General features: G+C 50.8%; 1 protein-coding gene and 1 long non-coding RNA gene across 5 annotated transcripts in view; one reads left to right on the forward strand and one right to left on the reverse strand.

Annotated features, from left to right (window-relative positions):
• Positions 1-680: 680 nt before the first annotated feature.
• CCDC180 (coiled-coil domain containing 180) overlaps positions 681-20709 on the forward strand; it is a 50751-nt gene continuing 30722 nt past the window's right edge. Inside the window, exons 1-14 of one of the 4 annotated variants that reach the window (XR_012072092.1) lie at positions 681-925; positions 1160-1253; positions 1863-1953; positions 3270-3460; positions 6016-6104; positions 7185-7294; positions 8277-8405; positions 8509-8619; positions 8740-8835; positions 10727-10890; positions 12305-12424; positions 15889-15968; positions 18305-18393; positions 20477-20599. Coding sequence is in view for 3 of the 4 variants with exons in the window: in XM_031677323.2 (XP_031533183.1) it covers positions 1885-1953; positions 3270-3460; positions 6016-6104; positions 7185-7294; positions 8277-8405; positions 8509-8619; positions 8740-8835; positions 10727-10890; positions 12305-12424; positions 15889-15968; positions 18305-18393; positions 20477-20599 (1371 nt within the window). In the remaining variant the exon portion in view is untranslated. The remainder of the gene's footprint in view (positions 926-1159; positions 1254-1862; positions 1954-3269; positions 3461-6015; positions 6105-7184; positions 7295-8276; positions 8406-8508; positions 8620-8739; positions 8836-10726; positions 10891-12304; positions 12425-15888; positions 15969-18304; positions 18394-20476; positions 20600-20709) is intronic. The other 3 variants (XM_072959775.1, XM_072959774.1, XM_031677323.2) reach the window with 3 other exon arrangements.
• Positions 4578-7404, reverse strand: LOC140696088 (uncharacterized). The gene is made up of 3 exons (XR_012072093.1): positions 6977-7404; positions 6405-6528; positions 4578-4800 (listed from the first exon to the last, which is right to left on the reverse strand). It is a non-coding gene; the product is annotated as an uncharacterized lncRNA (long non-coding RNA).

Consider the following 20709-nt stretch of genomic DNA (forward strand, 5'->3'; position numbering starts at 1 on the left):
CTACCTCACAGGTCTCCTTAGGATGCAGTGTCATATAACTATCACTGCTCACTCCACCAGCACATTCCTTCCCTCCCTGGAAACTCATCCCCACCCTGTGAGGCCTGTACCACAGGATCGTTACCTTACTCTTTCCAGACGAGGAGACAGAGGCCCAAAGAGGGGCAGCGACTCGCTCAGAGGCCCACAGAGGAGAGGCCCCTCCCCTTCCAGCCACAGGCCCTGTGCCAGCTGCCTTTGCCTCACCCAGCCCCACCACTGACCAGAGTCCCGTGGGCTGGATTTGGTAGGGTCTGCAGACCTGGTGAGGGCCTTCTGAGCAGGAGAGCGGGTAGATCAGAGCTATATTTTTAGTAGGATTATGTGGCACTGTGGGTTGGATGAATGTAACTCAAAGAATCATACAAATTAGCCTTTTTATTATAATTCCATTCAAGCCTCAGAACCTGGATTCTGAGCCCTGCAACTTCTTTTAATCTGAGAAAGAGACGGTCTCTTTTAGAGATGCTTTCTCCTTCATATTTACAGCCAAGCACTACTCAATGCTACTTTTTGCAGAGGCTGGTTTTAACACGACAGAGAAGATAGGATGGTTTTTCTTGACCACAGTGGCTCAGAGCTTCATCTCCTTTCTCCTACTGGTTTTCAAAACATTCATTGTGCTGCTCTGGATGTTCCTACCAGCCCTGGGGTGTCCCCTGCACCAAGGGGAAACTGGCCTGGAGTTTCACTACTCCACTGGGGGCGGGGCGTAGGAGAAGGGGCGGCTCCCGTTGCTAAGGGAAACCCCGCCTCCTCCTCGGAAAGGAAGTGAGGGCGGGGCCAGCGGAGCTCCCGCCCCTCTGCGTTGCCCTGGGGACCAAGTGTGTGCTTTCGCAGTTGGGGCTGGAGGATCCCGGGCTGACTTGAGTGGTGCTTTCTGCAGGTAGGGGTGCGGCAGGGCCCTTGGGAGCAGGGCTTCCCACCACTTGGAAGGGCTTAGAGGGCTTGTCCTGAGACTGCCGCCACCCTTGCTCCTTCGTGGGCTTGGGGGGCTGGCGTGAGAGAAGCCTGCTGGGTTTCTCAGCATTCAGTGGGTGCCTAATTAGCGTAACCAAGAGCAGGTTGCTCGCTCGCTCCCTCCCTCCCTCCCTCCTTCCTTCTACTTCCCCCTACCCAGGTGTCCACTGTTGGGGGCGGAGGGGGTCCTTGAACCGTGTTCAGCGCCAGTTTGGGGGTTCAAGGACGAACTGAAATCCCAGCTGACACCTTGGGTAAGTTGACTTTTTCTAGAAGAGCTTGAAGAGTGAAGCACAAAAACAGTAACTTATTCTTCACCCCCTTGAAATCAATCTCAGATTTGCTCCTGGCCCAGCTGGGAGAGCGGGCCTCCACAGTGAGTGCCAGTTCAATTCTTGCCTGAGATTTCCTTTTTGCTTTTTTGCTCCCTCCCGCCTTCTTTTTTTCTTTTTTTTTTTTAAGAAGATGTCACTTTTCTCATAGAATTTTTTTGGGGGGTGAGGGGTAGGAGGTAATCAAGTTTGTTTATTTGTTTATTTGTGTTTTTAATGGAGGTACAGGTGATCCAACCCAGGACCTCATGCATGCTAAGCACACACTCTACCACTGAGCTATACCCTTCCCCTCACCTCCTGCCTTCTTTTAATGTAAAAACCCTGAGGCCTGAGAGGGGTCCTGATGCTTCCCTCCAGAGTAGAGGGGTCTTAGCCTGGGTGTGTCCTTCCCCAACCTGACTGCCTGGGAAGCCTTGTCCTTTGGGAGGACTTCTCCTTGGAGAGGAGTGGGGAGGTTTCTCAATATCCATCCGGGTCTAATAGAGACCAAACCCCAGACCTGATTCCTGGACAATGACTTCCCTGCAGCGGTGTCCAGCCAGAGGCCAAGATGTCCTCAGTGGGGAAGGTGACCCAGATTCCCTGTGGGAAAGTCTACCAGCAGATCTTTGAGGCAGAGGTAAGCCTGTCTTTCTGTTCCCCCTTTTCCTGCTCCTCTTTCTCTCTGCTCCCCAAACCTCCCTCTGATCTCCAGGAAACTTCCCTCTCTCTGAAGACTTCCTTGCCTAGGAATCTAATGAAATGCGAGCTTTGAAATTGCTTTGATTAAAAATAATTCTTATTGGTTCCCAAAGTGGAGGAATACAAAATTAGAATGTCTACTCTTGAAAATTAAAAAATTTAAATTAAATTTTTAAGTTAAATTTAAAATTTTAATTTAATTTAAATTACACTGAAATAGCTAGAATTAACCATTGAGTGTCCAGGATCTTTTTCCTATACATGAAAACATTTTAAATTTTTCTATTTAAAAATTGGGTTTGATTCTATAGTAGCGTTTTAAAACCTCCTTTTCCCCTGTTCACACTGTCTTGGAGGTCTTTCCCATGTCAGTGCACATTCGTGTGCTTCATGATGTTTAGTGGCTGCCTAGTTTTTGACCTAAGACTTCCCATAATATATTAAAGTAATGCCCTCTTGACAACCTTGTAGGTTACTGGCATTATTTCATCTTCTATAAGAAAACTGCACAGACAAAATGAAATCTTAAAAGAAACACAGAGACTCAAACCCTTCCTTTGAAGTTATGTACTGCTTATTTAAAAGGCATTTTTATTCCTACTTTGAGCCCTGAATAATGCTCTCTAGAAGGCTTGGAAATTGTAACAGTACAAATAGACCAAAGAATCAAATTACTCATGTGATCCTGCTCCCTGGAAGCAACCATTCTTAATACTTGGCACATTTTCCCCTGGTCATTTTGCTATGTATTTAAAATTTTGAGATCATAATGTATAATTTTGGTTATAATTTTAATTGATGCTCTTGAGTGATGTGTTTTATGGTATATCACATCATAAGCATTTCCTCATGTCATGAAAAACCCTTCATCTCATTTTTACTAAATTCCTAGCATTCCATTGAAGGGAACATACAATATTTACTCAGCCAATCTCCTATAATTGTACAATTCCATTTTTCCAATTCCTTGTGATTATAAAAAATACTGGGATGAACAGCATTTCATCTGTTCATGTTAACAAGGAACATCTTGGTCCTTGTTAAAGATTTCTTAAAAGATGCCCTCCTAGAAGTGACTGAATGACTGTTATGAGGAGTCCCTCTGCATGGGATGTGCCCTGGGGTTGAAGGCCTCCCTCAAAGTGCCTTCCTGCTGGCAGGCTCCCACTTGACCTTCTAAGACAGCACAGTCAGCCTGAGGGTGCTGGGGGTCTGTACTTCGATCCCCCTAACTGGGATCTTCCGTGGATTCAGGTGCGGCTGGTCTGTTCCCTGGCAGCCACCAGGAAACGGGCTGTGGAGCGGTCCATGACCCCAAAGGATGGCAGGAAGCCCTTGATGAAGAAAACGGATATTTATGAAGGAGAGATGATATCTCCTCGGCAGCGGAAATGGATGCACAGCCTACCCAATGATTGGGTCACCGAAAACCCTGTTCTCTACAGGTAGGACCTGCCATCCAGGCCACACCTCCACATGCTAGGGGTATATCAGAGTTTCCAAAAATCAAAAAGAGCTCACACAACATGAGTGCCAGGTAGGAATGAAGTCCCAGGAAACTGCCCTGAGAGAGAGAGGTCAGAACGCCTACTTTGCGGGATTGTTTGCTTCTCCCTCTCTTCCTCCCTCTTCCCTGAGAGGCACCGGATATGCTTATCTCAACCTCCTGGAACTTGAAGCCTCAATAGTAAATAAGTGAGCAGGTCTCTGCAAAGGTGGGGAGGCTCTGACACAGAGGACAAGGTGGCGAGACGGGAGTCAGGAAAGCTGTCTGAGGGGGAACTCGCTGAGACCAGAGGATAGAGGGGAAGCCTGGGGTGAGGCTCCGAGAGCAGCAGCTTGGCCCGCTCCTGAAGGCTGGGGAAGTCAGCAGGCCTGGGCAGAGGTGGGGACAGGAGACTAGGAGAGGCTTGCAGGCCACAGTCAGTATTTTGGACTTTACTGAAGTGAGCAGCTGACTTGCACTTTTAAGACCTTCAGGCTGTGGTGTGCGGAATGTGGGGAGCAGTAAGAAGAGGCAGGGAGGAGGCCACCGCAGTCCACGTAAGCTCAGTGGGACTGTGAGAGGGACAGCAGGGCTCTCCGGATTTATTTTGGAGGCAGAACTCACAAGCCCAGGGTACAGATTGGATGGGAAGCTTCCTGAGTCCTAGGTCTCTGGCGTAAGTGCTTGGGTGGACAGCGGAGGAGCCATTCCCTGAGATGGGAGCAAGGGGCATTGAGACAGGAGGATCAGGAGTTCTTTCTGAACTTCCAAGTTCAGAGGTTGAACTTGAGATTCCTGAGCATGCCATTTCAGCTCCCTGAGCTCAGACAACTCACGGAGAGAGAGAGGAAAGGAAAGCAGGGGTTGCATCTTCCTCACAGGGCACTTTGGAGAGTAAGGCAGGAACTGGGCTTCCCTTCAACTCTTCAAGCTCTGCATGAGCTGTCAATCCTTCGGGTCTGGGACTCCAGGACAGGAAGTCGGTCCTGCTCTATCTGCCTTTGTGATCCTTTAACCCCCGTTGGAGCAGGGATTGACCCAATGCTGGTGTTGATGAAAATAATCAATAAACAGTCTAAATAGCAACAGAAGAATTTTATTTGAGCCAAACTGAGGACTATAGCCCAGAAGACAGCCTCTCAGATAACTCTGAGGGACTGCTCCAGAGAAACATGGTTTTCAGCACAGTTTTATGTCTTGTCAGAGCAAAGAATATTAAACGAGTCAGGGATAAATTCTTCTAAGATTTCAAAAAAACCAGATCAGCACATAAACAGCAAGTCAGCATGGCCTTGGCACCTGGAGGGGGAATGAGAACACCATCGCTGCCCTGGCATTGTTCTGTGCTGGCTTCCTGGCATAGACAGACAAGGGCAGCTCAGCTCTGGACACACATCCAGAGCACAGCTCCCTGTGGCAGGAACAAGGATGTGTTTGTAACCTGCCGGGCCCTGCCACCCTCAGTATAACTGGGGTCACTAACTCAGCATTGGCACCTCTCTGAGGTGCCTTGTCCCCTTCTTAAAAATTCGGCCAGCGAAACCAGTCAACTTGTGGATTCATTTACAGAGGACAGGACCTCTGGGGTAGGGGTAGATCGCCACTAGTATAAACCAAGCCCCCAAGTCCCTGGAGCAAGTGGCCGAGAAGCCAGAGCTGTTAGCAGCTCCCATAGTCGGGGCATCCGGGCTCCTGTGGGGCCACCTTAGTCCAGGAGCATTTGGTTGTCAAGGCTGAGAGACCCAGCTCTGGAGGGTCAGCCTGGATCCCATCAGCTTCAGCCCAGGCCCTACAGTCTTCTTTGGTGGTAGGTCTGCAGTGAGGACTACGTAAGAAAATGTCTGGAAAGTGCTGCATATGTCGGGGCCCCAGGGAATGGCAGGCATCGCTGAGAACTTGCCCTGTGGACAATGCATTCAGGGATTTTTATTCCATGCTCACCCACTCTGGCCCACCCTATTGAGATAGTTTGTCCTGCTCTCTCCTTCCCGACCCAAACCCCACGGACCAGGGACCTTGGCATCACATGCTGGGTCTGGGAGTCCCAGCTCTGCTTTGTACAGTGACTTCCCTAACTCCTCCCCTGTCCTGGACAAGGGGTTACCCCAGCTGCCTCATAGGGTGGGTTGCTGAAGAAGCAAATGAGGAGCATGCTGGATGCTTAGCCCTGGTCTGGCTCTCCCAGGCTGGCCATGCCCCTTCTGGTCCTCAGTTTCCATGTGTGGAAAATGGCTCCTGCCCACCACGCACACTCGGTTTACAGCCAGAGTGGAAGGAAACTCCTCGAGAGCAGGCCCCAACTTCTCATCTGAAGGCTGTGGTGTCTGCTGGCAGCAGATACGATGCAGTGTGTGTTGGGGACACAGCCTTGGGACATTCTGGAATCGGAGGGGCCCAAGCTTTTGCCAATGCCCAGAGTCCCTCTGGAGAGTCCACCATGTGCAGAGATCCCTGGGGTGAGGGGCAGTGTGAGGGGGCTGGGGCGGTTATTGTTCTCCTCTGCTTGTGCCTCAGAGAAAAGGAAACAGCCAAGAAAGAAAAAGCACGAGAGAGTGAGAACACCATTGCTGCCCGAGAAGTGCGGGGCCTCACAGACACCATTGGTGAGCCTCCGTTCAGCCATGGGGGCAGGCCTGGCCTGGGCCAGAGAGACAGCTCTGTGGGCATCTCCTAGAGGCTCTAATGTAGACGCACCTGAAGGTCCCACTGTGCTCCTCTGCTCAGCCTCATGTGAACCTCTCCCCTGGGCCTTTGTCCCTGAACCTTTTCCCCTAACTCTTCTCTCCTCAGCCTTGTCCCCTGGGCCTTCTCCCAGCACAGGGAGCTGGGGGAGGAGGGCAGGGCTCCCTGCACAGTCGGCGTTTACTGATGAAGCCAGTTGGTAAGGGATGGAGCTCGCTTACTGTGATTTCACAGGAGGATTTTCCGATCTGCATCATCTCCCTGCATACCACGTCACCCTAGTTTGACTTTATCCCGATATGAAGGCTCATTTCTTTGTGATTGAAAAAGTAACAGATGCTCGCTCTAGAAAAACAAAGGAAGGAGATAAAGCAGAAAGTAAAAACCCTGCCTCCACAATAGCACCCCCGTCCCTGGTGGTCTAGTGGCTAGGATTCGGCACTTTCACAATAGCACCCCTTCTCCCCTCGACTGCCCAGTGCCCATGAAACCACAGAGTGCCCAGGTTCCCATGTATATTCAGGGGACAGCAGACCCTAGAGCAGGGGGCCCCCTGCAGACCCTGCTCAGCCTCCGACTGCCGTTGTTCTTTAACCCCCGTGCCTGCATGTCCTCGCGTGTATAATGGGGCCGATAATAGAACTTGCCTCTTGGCTTCATCCCGAGGAGTAGTTGACTTAGAACAATAGCAGGTAAATGGTAAGTGCTGACAAGTGTTGGTTAATCCCACCCATATATGTATTTTCTCCCACAAAACTTTTTTAAAAACACAATGGTCCTATTCTATACTTACCATTTGGAACTTCCTTCCACTTAGGACTTAACTCCCTGTAGCTCTTACAGACTGCCTTCTTTTTCCTTAAGTCTCTGACACTGCTGGCCTGCTCTGGGGTCTATCTGCTGAACCCAGACCCTTTCTACCTTGCTGCCCTTTCCCGGGTTCTCTGCCCTCTCGCTGGTGCTCCGAGGGCAGCCTCAGCCCCTCTGTTGTTCTCCCTCAGTTCCCGAGAGGATCAGCACCGTCACCCTTCAAGGGCGAGAAGACTACAAGAGAAAGGGCTATGAAAGTGCGCTGGGGAGCTTTAAGGAGGAGATCGCTCAGATTGGGATGGTAAGAATTACCCCTCTCACTCCCTTTGTTCCTGGGCTCTTCCGAGGAAAAGGTGGCCTTGGCCCTGCACCCACCACCCCTCCCCCGGGTCCTCAGTGGCTCACCCCCGTGTGGACAGAGTCCCAGTAGCCGTGGTCAAATGGCTCACTGCAGGTGCTGATTATGAGCTCAGCCCTATATGTCAGGTGCTGTTATAAACCCCACTTCACTGGTGAGGCCCAGAAAGTGCTGCCTGATTTGGCATCTAAGGGCCAAGTGGGAACTGGACACTGGCTCTGATGCTACAGCCCAGTCTTTGATCTCCCTGCTCAATCCTACTAACAGGGGGCCAAACAGCCTGGCCCTTAGGCACTGCCCTCACTTGGCTCCCTGTTCCTCTCCAGAGATCCTATCTTTAAACACGCTGTCCCTGAAACATTCCCTTTTGCCCTTTTGGGTCCTCTCTGAGCCATGGATTGCAGTCACCACTTTCTCCCTGAGTTCCCTGGATTCCTGGAGCTGGCTGTAGACCCAAAGAACCAAGAAGACTCTCTCCCAGCCAGCTCATCACTTTCCTAATGCGTCCCAACTGGACGTGAGCTCCGCTCTCACCATGAGTCTGAGGCTTTGGTCACACAACCTAACTGAGCCTCAGCTCCCTTGTCTGAAGTGTTCTTGGAATTATTTCATTGGCTACTTCTTTAATGAGTATTTGTTGAGCTCCACCCATGGGCCAGGCATGATGTCAGCACCTACTTTGCAGGTGGTGATGAGGACCAAGTGAGCCTGAGGACATGGGCTCGCGCATGCCATGTGCCCCAAAGGGTGCTGCCCTAGGCTCTATGAACAGTTAGTAAATCCTAGCTCCTTAGGTCTAGGTAAGAGTTATTATTTTTGAGATGGGACCACAGTTGGCACTTCCCCATCATAGGATTGGTGGGGGGCATCATTCCTGTCCCAGAGGTGCTGATACCATAGTTCTTGCCCTCCTGGCTTGTTTTAGGAAATGGAACCTCTCATTTTGGAGCCAGGAGTGCTTTTTTTAAAGAAGCTGGCTGACTCTGATGAAGACATCAACTGTCTCTTCAAAAAGGTGGAAAACGACAGCAACCTTGAAGACTACACCATCCAGGTAGGGGTCCCCTCATGGGGGAGCCCACCCTGCCGGCATCCCGCTCCTGCCCTCCCTGCCACCCGTCCTCCCAGCCCGACCCGACCCAAACTTCTCTGCACAGACCCTGTTGGAGCTGTGGAATCAGGTGGCCGAGAAGTTCCGGCTCCAGAAGCAGGAGATTAAGGAGCTGGACGAGACGCTGCACTCTCTTGAGTTCTCCCGGGCAGATAAAGTGAGTTGGCCTGCAGGTGGGCTCTTGGTGATTTTCACTTGTGGAGTTTCTGAGGCATCACCTGTTTCCCTTTAGTTCTCCAGGAGAGTGTCACTCACTATGGGGCCTTGTCGTTTCTAGCTAAAAAGCGTGTTGAAGAAATATGTGGAAATCATAGAGAAAACTTCCTACCTCATGCAGCCCGACGTGTACAGGCTGATAAATAAAGAAGCCATGGTGAGTGGTTTTCATGTGCAGGGGACCAGCCCATGGGAGCCTTAGAGCCTGGGGTCTCAGGAACGATGGGCTTCTCCTATATACCATCTCCAAGTAACTCCAGGTTCAGGACCAGAGTCTTTGTTGAGTATTTTCAGTGGAAATCTCTCTAGTACACTTCATACTTCCCTGCCGTGTTCATCCCGGGATACCTAATCTAGTCATCGGTCTGAGCACTGCTGCTTTTATGAGCACCTACTGGGCCACGTCTCAGCTGCCACGTGCAGTGTGATATGTATTGCATGACAATACACGACAGAGGCCTCGTCTCACAGCTGTCACGTCTCAGAGAGGTGTGTGCACTCATAAGTGACCTCAGCATGCTCTGCATGTCTAGTTTTTCGTGGTTCTTGTCTCTCCTCCTGCTGTTGCTCAGTGCCTATTGCTGAACCATGCCAGCCCCCTGGCGGTGTCCCCACTGTTTCCCTGTCCACACCCCCAGCATCTCCCAGATGCTTTCTGTGGGATAGAAAACAAGAAGTTCAAGGTTGTTCATGAAAGGACACTTTTGGCTACTCAGAGTTGCTTTTTCTTGCATGGGTTTCCAGGTCCCATACAGAAAGCTAGGCTCTCCAGAGAACGGGTTTCCTTGCAGCATGCAGGGAAGGAGTACAGTGTTCAGAATCACAGGTGGGCTCCGGCCCAGGCCTGTGCCTTGGGGTCCTGGACAAAGCACAGACGGGATGAGCACAGACCTCCCTCTCCACTGCCCAGACATGCAGTTCCCGAAATCACTCAGCCCCTGCACGTGGAACTCCCTGTCCAAATTATGGAGATAATGATACTTAAATGCCAGTAGTTGTTGGGAGGATGACTTAAGAGGGCTCAGCAGTGGCTGCTTTCATTTTGAGACAAGCAAGAGTTTCTGACTTTTATCCATTTAATCCACTGGGGGAGTCAGAGTTAGCAGTGTCCAGTTATGTTCTGATGTTTGACTTTCCTGTGCTTATTGTACACAGAGCGACTGGCACTTGCTGTTTGCTGTATGTGCATTTATCTCTTTTAACTTCATAAATTCCCTGTGCTGTAAATAGCATTATCTCTGCACCATGGCTGGGGAATTGGAGGTTCAGGAAATACTTGCCAGTGCCCTCCAGCTAGGAAGAACAGCGGGCATCAAACCTCAGGTTCCAGTAGAAATTGTTACTGGAATTTCTACCCGCTGAGCTTGGCGGTTCTCACCCCTGCCCCCAGGCGTTGCCTAAACAGCTTAGGAATTGTGGGGAGGCATTATTGGCTGTTCCAGTCCATGGGGGCATGGGAGAGGCTGCTCTCATTTAAGGGAGGAGGGGAGGGAAGCTATGCGGCAGAACAGTACCACACAGTGAAGCATTGTCCCCACTGCCATGCCGAAAGCGCCCTGGTGAGGACCACTGGGAGGGCTGCCAAAGGATGTTCTAGCTCTGGCCTCATTTGATAACTGGGTCTCTGTTCTCATCACAGCCATATGTGGCTGGTCCCTGGTAGCACGAGCACTCTGCTTTCCAAACAAATTTATTAAAAATAAACAAACAGTTACACTGAGAACCCACTGAAGTGGTTAACTCCAGTGAACTTAAAATCACCTTTTTAAAAACAATCTGAGGTGGCCTTGTAGCTGGGTTGAAATTCACAGGTCAGGGTTCATGGTTAAGTTCTCAGGAGGGACCCCTGTCACTGTCCATAGCCGCTGAGCCCCAGGCAGCTTCCTCGCTTGCCCAGTACGGTCCCCGTCAGACACTGCCGCTGCCCTGCAGTCAGCCTGCAGCCCACTGGGCCCCTCTCAAGCACCCACTGGCCCTCTCCAGCCAAGCCTTGTTCTGACCTCAGAGAGTCCCTGCTGCATCTACAGACTGCCCACCTGTGTCTGCAGGTCATAAACCACGCCCTGCTGGGCAACCGGAGGGCCCTCGCCCAGCTGTTTGTCAACCTGATGGAGGCTGCGCTGCAGCAGGAGCTCGACAGCCACCGGCGCTGGCAGAGCCTGGTCGATTCCTGGAAGGCCCTAAAGAAGGAGGACCTGGTCCGGGGTTTCAGGTCGGTGGCTGCCCACACCGCCCGTGGCTCTTTCCCCAGCCCTCCCGGACAGACGGCGGCATGGGCAAGGGGGCACATTCTGCATCTTCCCCATCTTTTGTTGTTACTTTGAAGTGTTGTTTTTCTGGCAGTAAATATAATAAGTGCTCTTGTTTTTTTCTTAAGTTAAAATAGATAAAAGTATAAGGAAGAAATTAAAAGCCATCACTAATGCCTCACCACAGTGAGAAACACAGCCCGTATCTTGGTATATTTTCTCCCGGCTTTTTTAGACCCATACCATGTGTGTAGATTTGTACCTCGTTTTCTTCTTGCACATTTTCTCATAAGCATTTTCTGAGTACAGTGCAAATTGAAAACATTAGTCTGATTATCTGTCCAGTGACCATTCTTTACTACTCCACACAACCCAGTGTTGCTGGACAGAGGCCAATGGCCACCCCTCAGTTTGGGACGCTTCCCGCCCTGTGGTAGCAGGCTTCCCCCATGGGAAGGAGGGTGAAAAGAGGACTCATCACCAAGCTTCCCCCACCAGGTGACACTTTTGTTAATATTGACAAAGGGGTCCTGGAGCTTTTAGCCAACAAGGAAGGCTCGCTTTTGCCTGGGACCACGATGTGTGAGGACACCAAAGAGCATCTGTCTATCTGTGCTATAGGCCTAGGGGTGGGAGGCCCATTTATAAACCTGCATTTCCAGATGGAGAGCCCTAGAGTCTGATGCTGTAGATGAAGGAAAAATGTACCAAGGTCTGGCTCCACTTGACTTTCCCTGTGACCTTGATCAACGGCTTGAGCATTCGGAGTCTTTTTCTGCAGGCCCCATGATGGCCTGGTGCTAGGGTTTTGGTGATGATCAACAAGATGCTGTATTGACAGTGTCTGGCTTGGGCCTGGGCCTGGGCCTGGAAGGGTGTTATAGATGTCAGTAATCACCGACAGTGATGGCAGAAGCTGACATCCACTGGGCATTTCCCAGCGGCCAGGCATGGTGCTAAGGGCTTTGCTTGAGTTATCTGGCTGGGTCCTCACAAGTACCAGATAAGGAAGGTGCTGTCATTAGCTCCGTGACAGAAGAGGAAACTGAGATTCAGAGAGAGGGAGTGAGTTGCCCAAGGTCACAGAGCTGGAGGTGGCAGTCAGGACCCTTACTCTGTCTGTGCCTGCTTGTCCCATGCTCTTAGTGCCAGAGCTTCACTGGCAGTCTCTCCATCCTTCTCTCTCCCATTCCCCCTCCCCCACCTCTCCTCCATCCTTTCCTCAGTGTCCCAGAGGCCCAGATGGGGAGGAAGGGGCTTGGAGTGGTGTCAAGGTGCTGGGGTTTGAATGTTCTTGCTATGGGTCTCATCCCTTCTCTCCTACCCACCCACTTTGCCCCTCCTCTCTCCATGGTGCTCATGTATCTGGACATCCAGTGAGTTCATGGCCAGTGAGAGGATCCAGGCTCCTCCAGCTGTGAAGAAGGAACTGGAGAGCATGCTAAAGAACCAGAGCACCCTGCAGCAGAAGCGGCTGGAACATCTCTGCACCATCTGGTACAACGGGCAGGGTTGCTGGGGAGGGGTGCTTCGGGGGTCCATGAGGGAGGCAGGTGCGGTCATCAGCGTTGACCTTTCCCCTGAGGTGTCCTCCAGACCAGGCCATCTCCCAGTTCTCTGGTTTTGGGCTGGTCACTTGGGCCCACTTTCTGGGGTGTTCTAGCCCCAGCGGCAACAGGGAACATGACACATTTGCTGCAGAAAGAAGTTTAGTGCAACTGTGCTGAAAAGCTTGGAAGCAGGCAGTGACAAGGGGTAAGGTCATAGGAGAGTCGGGGAGGGAATAGCCAGGCCAGGGCAGTAGGGAGCAGAGTGGCTCCATCAGCTCTGCAGTTTGGAGGGTGGATGCAAGGGTGTGAGGCTGGAGGCCTGGAGCATGGTGAGGGGGCTGCTGCCATCGGACAGGGAACCTGTTAGAGGGTGACGATGCTTCCCTCAGACCTGGGTCCACCAGCTCTGACCCCACGATGAGCTGTTTGGCGGGGGTGCACTGAGTGTACTAGACCCTGGAAGCCCACTGCCTGGGGAGCCTGTCGCATTCACCCTCAGCAGCAGGAGGGAGCCTTCGTGGTCCTGCAAGGCAGAGATATTTCACGTGCTGGGACCTGTGTACCTTGTCAGTCCCTTTCACCCTGACCACCCTAGGACACAGGTTCTTCACGTTTCCCACCACAGAGCCCACGTTCTCCTAGGATGTAAATGACTGTTAGGACCCCACACGACTTGAGCCAGAGAGTCTCCCCCGGGATGGGCATCTCCTGCCCCACGCACAGCCACATTTTCATGCAGGTTTGAAGTTAGCAAGGTGGATAAAAATCTCAGCACAAGGAAAAATGCTTTTGTTGTTTTCTGTGCCTCCACTTACTTCTGACTTTGAGTCCCTGTTCATTAAACTGGACAAAATTTAGTCTTTTCTTGGGGGTCCTGGCAAGTAAGGATGGACATCCCACCCAAAGCCAAGTCTGGTTGTCAGTGTTTGGTCCACACACATGCCACTGGGCAACTGCTGCTGCCTCCTGACAGCTGGACGCAGGAGTCTGGAGGGGCTGCTCAGAGCCCCTGTGTCCTTACACCCAGGCAGCCATTCCTGTCTAGGGAGCTGGATCTTGCACCTGCTCCCACGGTGCCACCAGGAAGTAGGACCCAGGCTGGCACTGTCCATCCTGCTCTGTCTGCACCTCCCCCCGGTGGCCTTCTATTGGGTGAGGAGATAGTCGTGGTCCCCAGAATCCCCCTCCTCCCCAGGGATCTCAGCCCACTCCCACAAATGCCTTCTCCTCATCAACACTCTCGGCTCTCCTGAGAACTTAGACTTTTGCAAACAAAATGCAGAAAGATTTCTAGGCTGATGTCTTTTCTGCCCCACCACATCCCTCGCATAGGTGGTGAACATGGGGCTGGCTACTGTTTGAGTGGAGAGGAGAGACAGGGCCAAAGACATGGAGAAAAATGCATTCATTGATTCTTCTGGCCACAGCTAGGACACACTATGCAATGGTGGTGTTTGCAGGCCGAGCACAGAGCTGGGTGGGGGACATGGTCTGGCCTGGAGGAAGGTGGGGGCATCTCTAAGAGATCACGGGCAAGAGTACATTTACAGGACTCAGTAGTGGGGCTGTATAAAAAGGTGAAATCAGGACACAATTCCAGTGTCTGGAAACATTGCAAACACAATGCTTAAGCGCACAACTTACAGGTAAATTTGCAAAGCCTTGATCACAAAATTCCAGTGAGCGTCAAGAGGGAAGGTTTGGGTTTGTGGTGTTTGTGCAAGGAAGTCTTGACGCTCCCACAGAGCACACCACGTAGACACCACCTAGTTCTTCTTCACCTGTCAGCAGCTAGGGAGCCTTCCAGTCACGTCTGAGGAGCTGTTCCAGGGAACTGCGTCATACGGGATCACAGGCAGCCCCACACCCTGTCCAGACCCACAGCTTCAGGCCTTCCCCTGGAAACCGCAGAAACCCAGTGAGGATCCTTGTTTCCGCTCATGCCAGGCCCTCTACAGGCTTGTGGGCAGTGATGGCAGAGGGGTGGAGGGTCTTGCTAAGACTCTCAGTGCCCGAAGAGCAAGTTATCCAAAGTCCTAGGAGAATCCTCATGGATTTTCCTGGACTCAATAAGCATATGTGCATGTAATTTAAAAATTATTTAAAAAATAAATTTTGTATTTTGGAGTAATGTTGGATTTACAGAAAAGTCACAGAGATTGCACGCAGAATTCCTGTGTGCTGCTAATCCAGTTTCCCTCCTGCTGTCCTTGTACATGGCCACTGGACACTTGTCAAAAGTAAGAAATTAAGTTTGGTCCATTGTCATTAACTAAATACCAGACTTTTTTGGATTTTATGAGTTTTTCCAGTGACGTCCTTTCTCTATTCCAGAACCCAACCTAGAATACCATATTGCATTTAGTACAATGTTTGGACTTGAGATTGTGCCCTGCACACTCCTGTATCTACCTTTTGCTCTCTACTGGCCCACTGTAAGTGGGGTGCCCAAGACCACCATCCTGGGTTACACATCTTGTCCTAGATAATCGTAAGTAGCATCCCCCCTCACTGTCAGAAATATCCTGGTTTGGACAATAAATAATATGCCATATGCATCTCTCCATGCCATTAAACATCACCTAAAACTTACTTAGTGGCTTAAAGCGACAATCATTTTTTGCTTCTCATGATTCTGTGGGCCAGCGGCTGGGGCTGGATGGTCTTGGATGGCTTCACTCCTGTGTCTGGAGCCCAGGCTGGGTTAGCTAAGGCCTCTCTCCAGTTGCTCTCCAGCCTACTCCAGGTTAATCCAGGCATAGGGGTGGTGGTGGTGGTAGCAGAACTCCTTACGACAAGAGAGGGCAAACAGAATGCACAAGCCCTTTCCAAGCCTCTTCTGTCATGTTTGCTGGTATCCCACTGGCCAAAGCAAATCACATGGCCAAGTCCAGATCCAGGGATGGAGAAGTAGACTCTACCTCCTGGTGGGAGGGGCTAACAATACTGATCACTTTTCAATCTGTCATACTCTTTTTAATGACTACGGAAGAGAATTCATGTACTTTATTTAGACAATTCCCAATTTATGAAGGTTGCTTATGATTTTGGGGGTGTTTATTAACAGGACTGTTAAGCAACTGCCTTAATGCATAAACTTTGTATGCATCTTATGTTCTTAGTTCTGATTAGGTTCCTTGAAGTGACTTCCTTGGTCAAGTGATATGAACCATTTGGATTTCTTTTGCAGTCGGAATATTTGGTTTTGCTTCCTAAGTAACGGGCACATTAATATTAGTAGACCTTTTCATGATGTATGTTTCTGGCACCCAGAGATCCCCACAAGTCACTTGTTTCTTCACTATTTACACAGATGCTACCCTGGACCTATGTTCCTTGAAGATGCTACCAATTTTGGCAAGTGACTGTTTTACTCAAGCATGGCTCACTTGTCCTATCTTCCTTCCCCAGTGACCTCCTGCCCCCCAATTACAGCAAAGCTCAGCTAATGGAATGGCGTTCTTCTCTCAACTCCCTGAATAAGCACCTCGGTAAGTGAGGTTGTGGGATCCCACTCAGTTCTCTCGGAAACTCTGTTCAGGTAGTAGCTTCATAGCAGCTTCAGTCTGTCGGCCAGTCATTTATATGACAGTCTGTTACAAATTCAGGAGGGAGTGGCGCATCCCTCCTGGGGAAGGAGGGATGGGGTGTGGAGGGAAGAGTAAACTCTGAGGGTTCATACTGGGCCCTAAGACCTTGCCTGGCAGAGCCCCCTCCTCCCTCCCACCACCTCCTGAGTCACTGCCCAGCCTGCAGCAATGCCAGCCCTGCACTCTGACCCCTGACCACAGCATAGAGCCAGAGGGATGGCTCCAAGGACACCTGCGAGGGCAGCGGGAGGGCCAGATCTTGGGCATGTGAGGTTAAGCACTTGGTCTTGCAGGCAGAGAGATGTGGGTTTGGTGCCCAGCTTTGCACTGTCCCCTCTCTGTGACTCGGGGGGATTCATGTCTTCTCTTGAACTCAAATTCCTCCTCCATAAAATAGGGATCTCAAGAGCAGAAATAAAGGTGCCTACTTTGTGGGGCTGATGTAAGAATCACGTGCTATCCTGCCGTCCAGTCATAGTTTAGTGTCTGGCTTACTCAGTGCTCAAGAATAAATGGTATGTTTAGAAATTCTCTATAACCAGGATTTTCAAACTCCAGCCCATGGGCCATTGACAGTAAATAAATTTCATTGGAACACAGCTCTACTCATTTGTTTTCATACTGTCTCTGGCTGCTTCTGCTTTGCAATAGTGGAAATGAGTGGTTGCAACAGAGACCACAGAGCCCTCAAAGATGGAAATATTACTGTCTAGCCTGTTATAGAAAAAGTTCGCCAAGTCTTGCTCTGGAAGATATATAATATTTCCATCTCCTTTAAGGGTCACAGCAACCCAGTGAGGTCAGTGGTGTCATTGTTGCCCTATGATAGAGGAGGTCTCAGAGGCACAGAGAGGTGAAGTACCCTGCCCAAGGTCACACAGCTAATGAAGTGTCACAGCTGGATTTGACCTGGGTACTTTGGTTAGTAGTACTCACCATTGCTCCCAGGGCTCTCAGGTTTATAATTCCAAAGGTATTATATTATAATACCAAGGGTAAGAACCCTGAGACTCCAAATAATACCCATGGTTACTGTTCACTGGGCACCTCCTAGGAACAAGCATGGTGCTGGGCCCTGGTAACCAGCAGGGCAGGTCTCCCCTTGGGTGCTTCCAGCCCAGAGCTGAAGTCAGACCATGCAGGATGTCACAGCAGAGTGGACAAGTGACCAGCTATGTGAATATGTATTTGGGAACTCAGCCTGGTTAAAGACCTTGCCAGGGAAGTGATTACCCAGTTGGGACCTGTAAGGCAAGTCTGAGTTAGCCAAGCCCAGGGCTCAAGGGAGCATTCCAAGCAGGAAGACCAGTATGTGGGGAGGCTGAAAGACCAGACCGAGCTGGGGCCTTCGGGAAAGGAGGTGGCAGGGGAGGCTGGAGGATGCCAAAGGGCCAGACTATGTTGGCCACATGGCCGTGTGTAAGAGGCTGAACTTTATCCTGAAGGCAGTGGGAACCCCGTGGAAGGTTCTGAGGTGGGAGTGATAAGGTTAGAGTGGGGAGCAGGTCACAGGGGTTCAGGAGCAGAAGCACAGAGACCCCTGGGGGCTTCATCACAGTGGCTTCACAGGAAGGGTAGGTTATACTAGCCTAGGAAGTGGTCCTGGGGATGGGAGAAACCAGCTTTAGAGCTTCTGCTCCCCAGCTCCCCTGCACATCTGCCCTCCCCAGTATTCTGACTGCCACCCAATCTGCCCTCCCCAGCCCTTGTCGAGGAACAATCACCACACAGTCTTTGTGTTATCTGCTGGGAACATTAAACTTCATTTGCTTATTTAGACACCAAGAGTCACACTGAGGTGACTAAAAATGAGAAACAGTGGGGAGGAGGAGAAAATCAGTCAGTCAGTCAGTCAATCAATCAATCAGCTTCTGACCGTTCTGCTAGTCCATTCCCTTCTTAAGGAATTCACCACAGACATGATCTGTAAACTCTCATTAATTTGCAACCCGGTTACTGTTTTATGACTTGGTACAACTCCCCAAAAAGAGTTTCACCAGCCTTGAAACTGAGTCAAGAGCAGAAGAGGGTGGCTCCTTATTTGAGGTCCGTATCTTGGGTAGGTATTGAGAACTTTGTGAGGAGGAAGATACCAGCCCCTGGTCTAAGTTATCTCCACCATCGAGGCACTTGGCTGGGGAGAAGTCACTTCCCTTAACGATGGGAAATTCCTCTCCTAACCTCCCCCCTACTTCCTACTGGAAGAGATGCTGACGTGTTTTTTTCCACCCGTGGAGATGCCTACCACGTAGACTGCATGATGCAGATCCGCTTGCAGTACGAGAAGACCTGGCAGGAGTGCCTGGCCCAAGTGCAGAAGTGTAAGGTGGGTGCCCTTCCCAGCCCATCTGAGGAGAGGAGCAAAGGACACAGGGCCTGATGTCCCCCGCACACCCCTGCCCCTCTCCAGCCTGCATCTCCTGCTTTCCTTCCTCACTGGCCTCTGGGCATTCTGAAGCTGCTCCTGCAGCCTGGACCCCCTCCTCCCCAGCTTTTCCCACCCACCCCTCAGTAGCCCCAACATGACCTCCTCCAGGAAGCCTTCCCTGACTCCACAGATAAAGTTTACACTGTCAGATCACCTCAGCCTTCACTCTTGACCCTCTATCACTTTTGGCACTTGACATTATTATTATTGTTTTTTAAAGTGACGTATAGTTGATTTACAGTGTTATGGTAGTTTCTGGTGTATAGCCTAGTGATTTGGTTTCATATATGTATTATATATATTATATAAAATATATATATATAATATACATATATATATATATTCTTTTTCATTATAGGCCATTACAAGATATTGAATCTAGTTCCCTGTGCTATACAGCGGGACCTTGTTGTTTGTCTATTTTATATATAGTATTTAGTATCTGTTAATCCCAAACTCGTAATTTATCCCTCTCCTCTCACTTCCCCACTGGTAACCATAAGTTTGTTTTCTATGTCTGTGAGTCTGTTTCTGTTTGGTAAATGAGTTCATTTGTGACAGTTGACATTATTTATTCGGTGGAGGTCATATCATGGGAGTTATCTCCATGCTTGCCTTTTATAAATAGTGTTGCCTCTGCCATCAGCCCCAACTTTACCCTCCACCTGCCTGCCTGTTAGAGGGTGAGACAGTGAGTTCACTCACAGACCCCTTCAATTACAGTGCCTGGTTTTCTGAGGCACAAGGACATACTTTGTCAAAATGCCCCCTCCCTGCCTCCTTGGTGAAACTGTTTAGATGAAAAACCCAGAAGAGGCTAATCATTTTGAAGATGGTCTAACCTGCCAGCTGTGGCAGTAGGAGTCCCCAAGCCATGAGGGTCCACCTGCTGCCCCCAAGAAGCTCCTGCTGCTCTACCCCTCATGTGTCAGTCTGTTGAGCTTTTGCTCTGCCTCCAGGACTCTGAGATGAGCAGTGTTCATGGGGAACAGAGCACTTTCCAGTACAATACATGGTGCAGGTACTGCGCTCCTGGGGGCTGTGCCACCCTCCTCCACCCACTTTCATTGAATCCTACAAGGTCCTGCAGAGTGAGTGTCGCTGGCTCCATCTGGAGATGAGAAGACCAAGTTTGCAGAACTCTGGGGGCCGCCGGAGCCCACAGGACTCTGCCCATTTGCTCCATGGCCTTAGGGCCAGTCACAGGCCTCTCACTTAGCCCTTTAGAGGGTGTCAGACCTTGGGAGTGAAGCCCGGAGGGTGAGCTGGGAGGGGAGCCTTGTGCCCTGGAGAGCCTTCCCAAGACCACACCCCTGGCACTCACCCCCTCCTCATTCACCCCTCCCCTTTGGCCCTGAGTGCTGACACCTGTGCCCATGCTCACTGCACTTTTTGGGTGCAAGCAAGGGATGAGTGCTGAAGTCATCACGTACCCCAAGAGCACTTTGAGCTTGACAGAGGGCACCTGGTTTCCTGTTCAGCAGCATTGGAAGTATACAACTGGAGAGAAATTCTTAATTTGGGGGAGGTTAATTTATATTAGATTCTGTGCAAAAGTCAAGGCTTTATTAATAGAGAGAGCTCACTTTTCATTTGTCATAGTTTCCAACAGGAGATGGGAGCCCTGTCTGGTTTGGAGCAACGCTGAGGCTATCTAGGGTGGTGGTTTATGCCTGTAGGGTCTGCAGTAGGACAGTTCTGAGTTCAGATCTGGGCTCACCACTTGTCAGATGTGTGGGCTCCAACGAGTTCCTTCACTTCTCTGAGCCTTAGTTTCCTTGCCTGCCAAACAAGGCTACTGAGAACACCTCTGGGGGAGTCAGTGAACAGGGGCAGCACCCAGCACCTGCACATAGTGGATGGAAAGCTGGACCATCTTCACTGCTGTGGGAGTTTCCTCCGGGGTTCTCAGGGATGGGTGGGAGGCAGTCTCAGGGGACAGGACCAGCCCTGAGCCAGGCTCTGCCTTGTCCCTCTCTAGCAGCAGCTGCTGGACTGGAAAGCCTTCACTGAGGAGGAGGCCGAGGGCCTGGTGAGCCTGTCCTTCTTCCAGATGGTGGGAAGTCTCCAGAGCAAGGTGGAGGAGGAGCTGGAGGTCTTGGACGTGCGTAGCTGGAGAGCAGGATTTGGGTGGGAGGGTTGCCCGGGGTGCTGGGCTGTGGGAGGAGTGGGAGTCCTTAGGCTTACAACTTCCCTGTCACTCGTGAGTCCATC

The sequence above is a fragment of the Vicugna pacos genome, chromosome 4 (genome assembly GCF_048564905.1).
Source record: "Vicugna pacos chromosome 4, VicPac4, whole genome shotgun sequence".
Lineage (NCBI taxonomy): Eukaryota > Metazoa > Chordata > Mammalia > Artiodactyla > Camelidae > Vicugna > Vicugna pacos.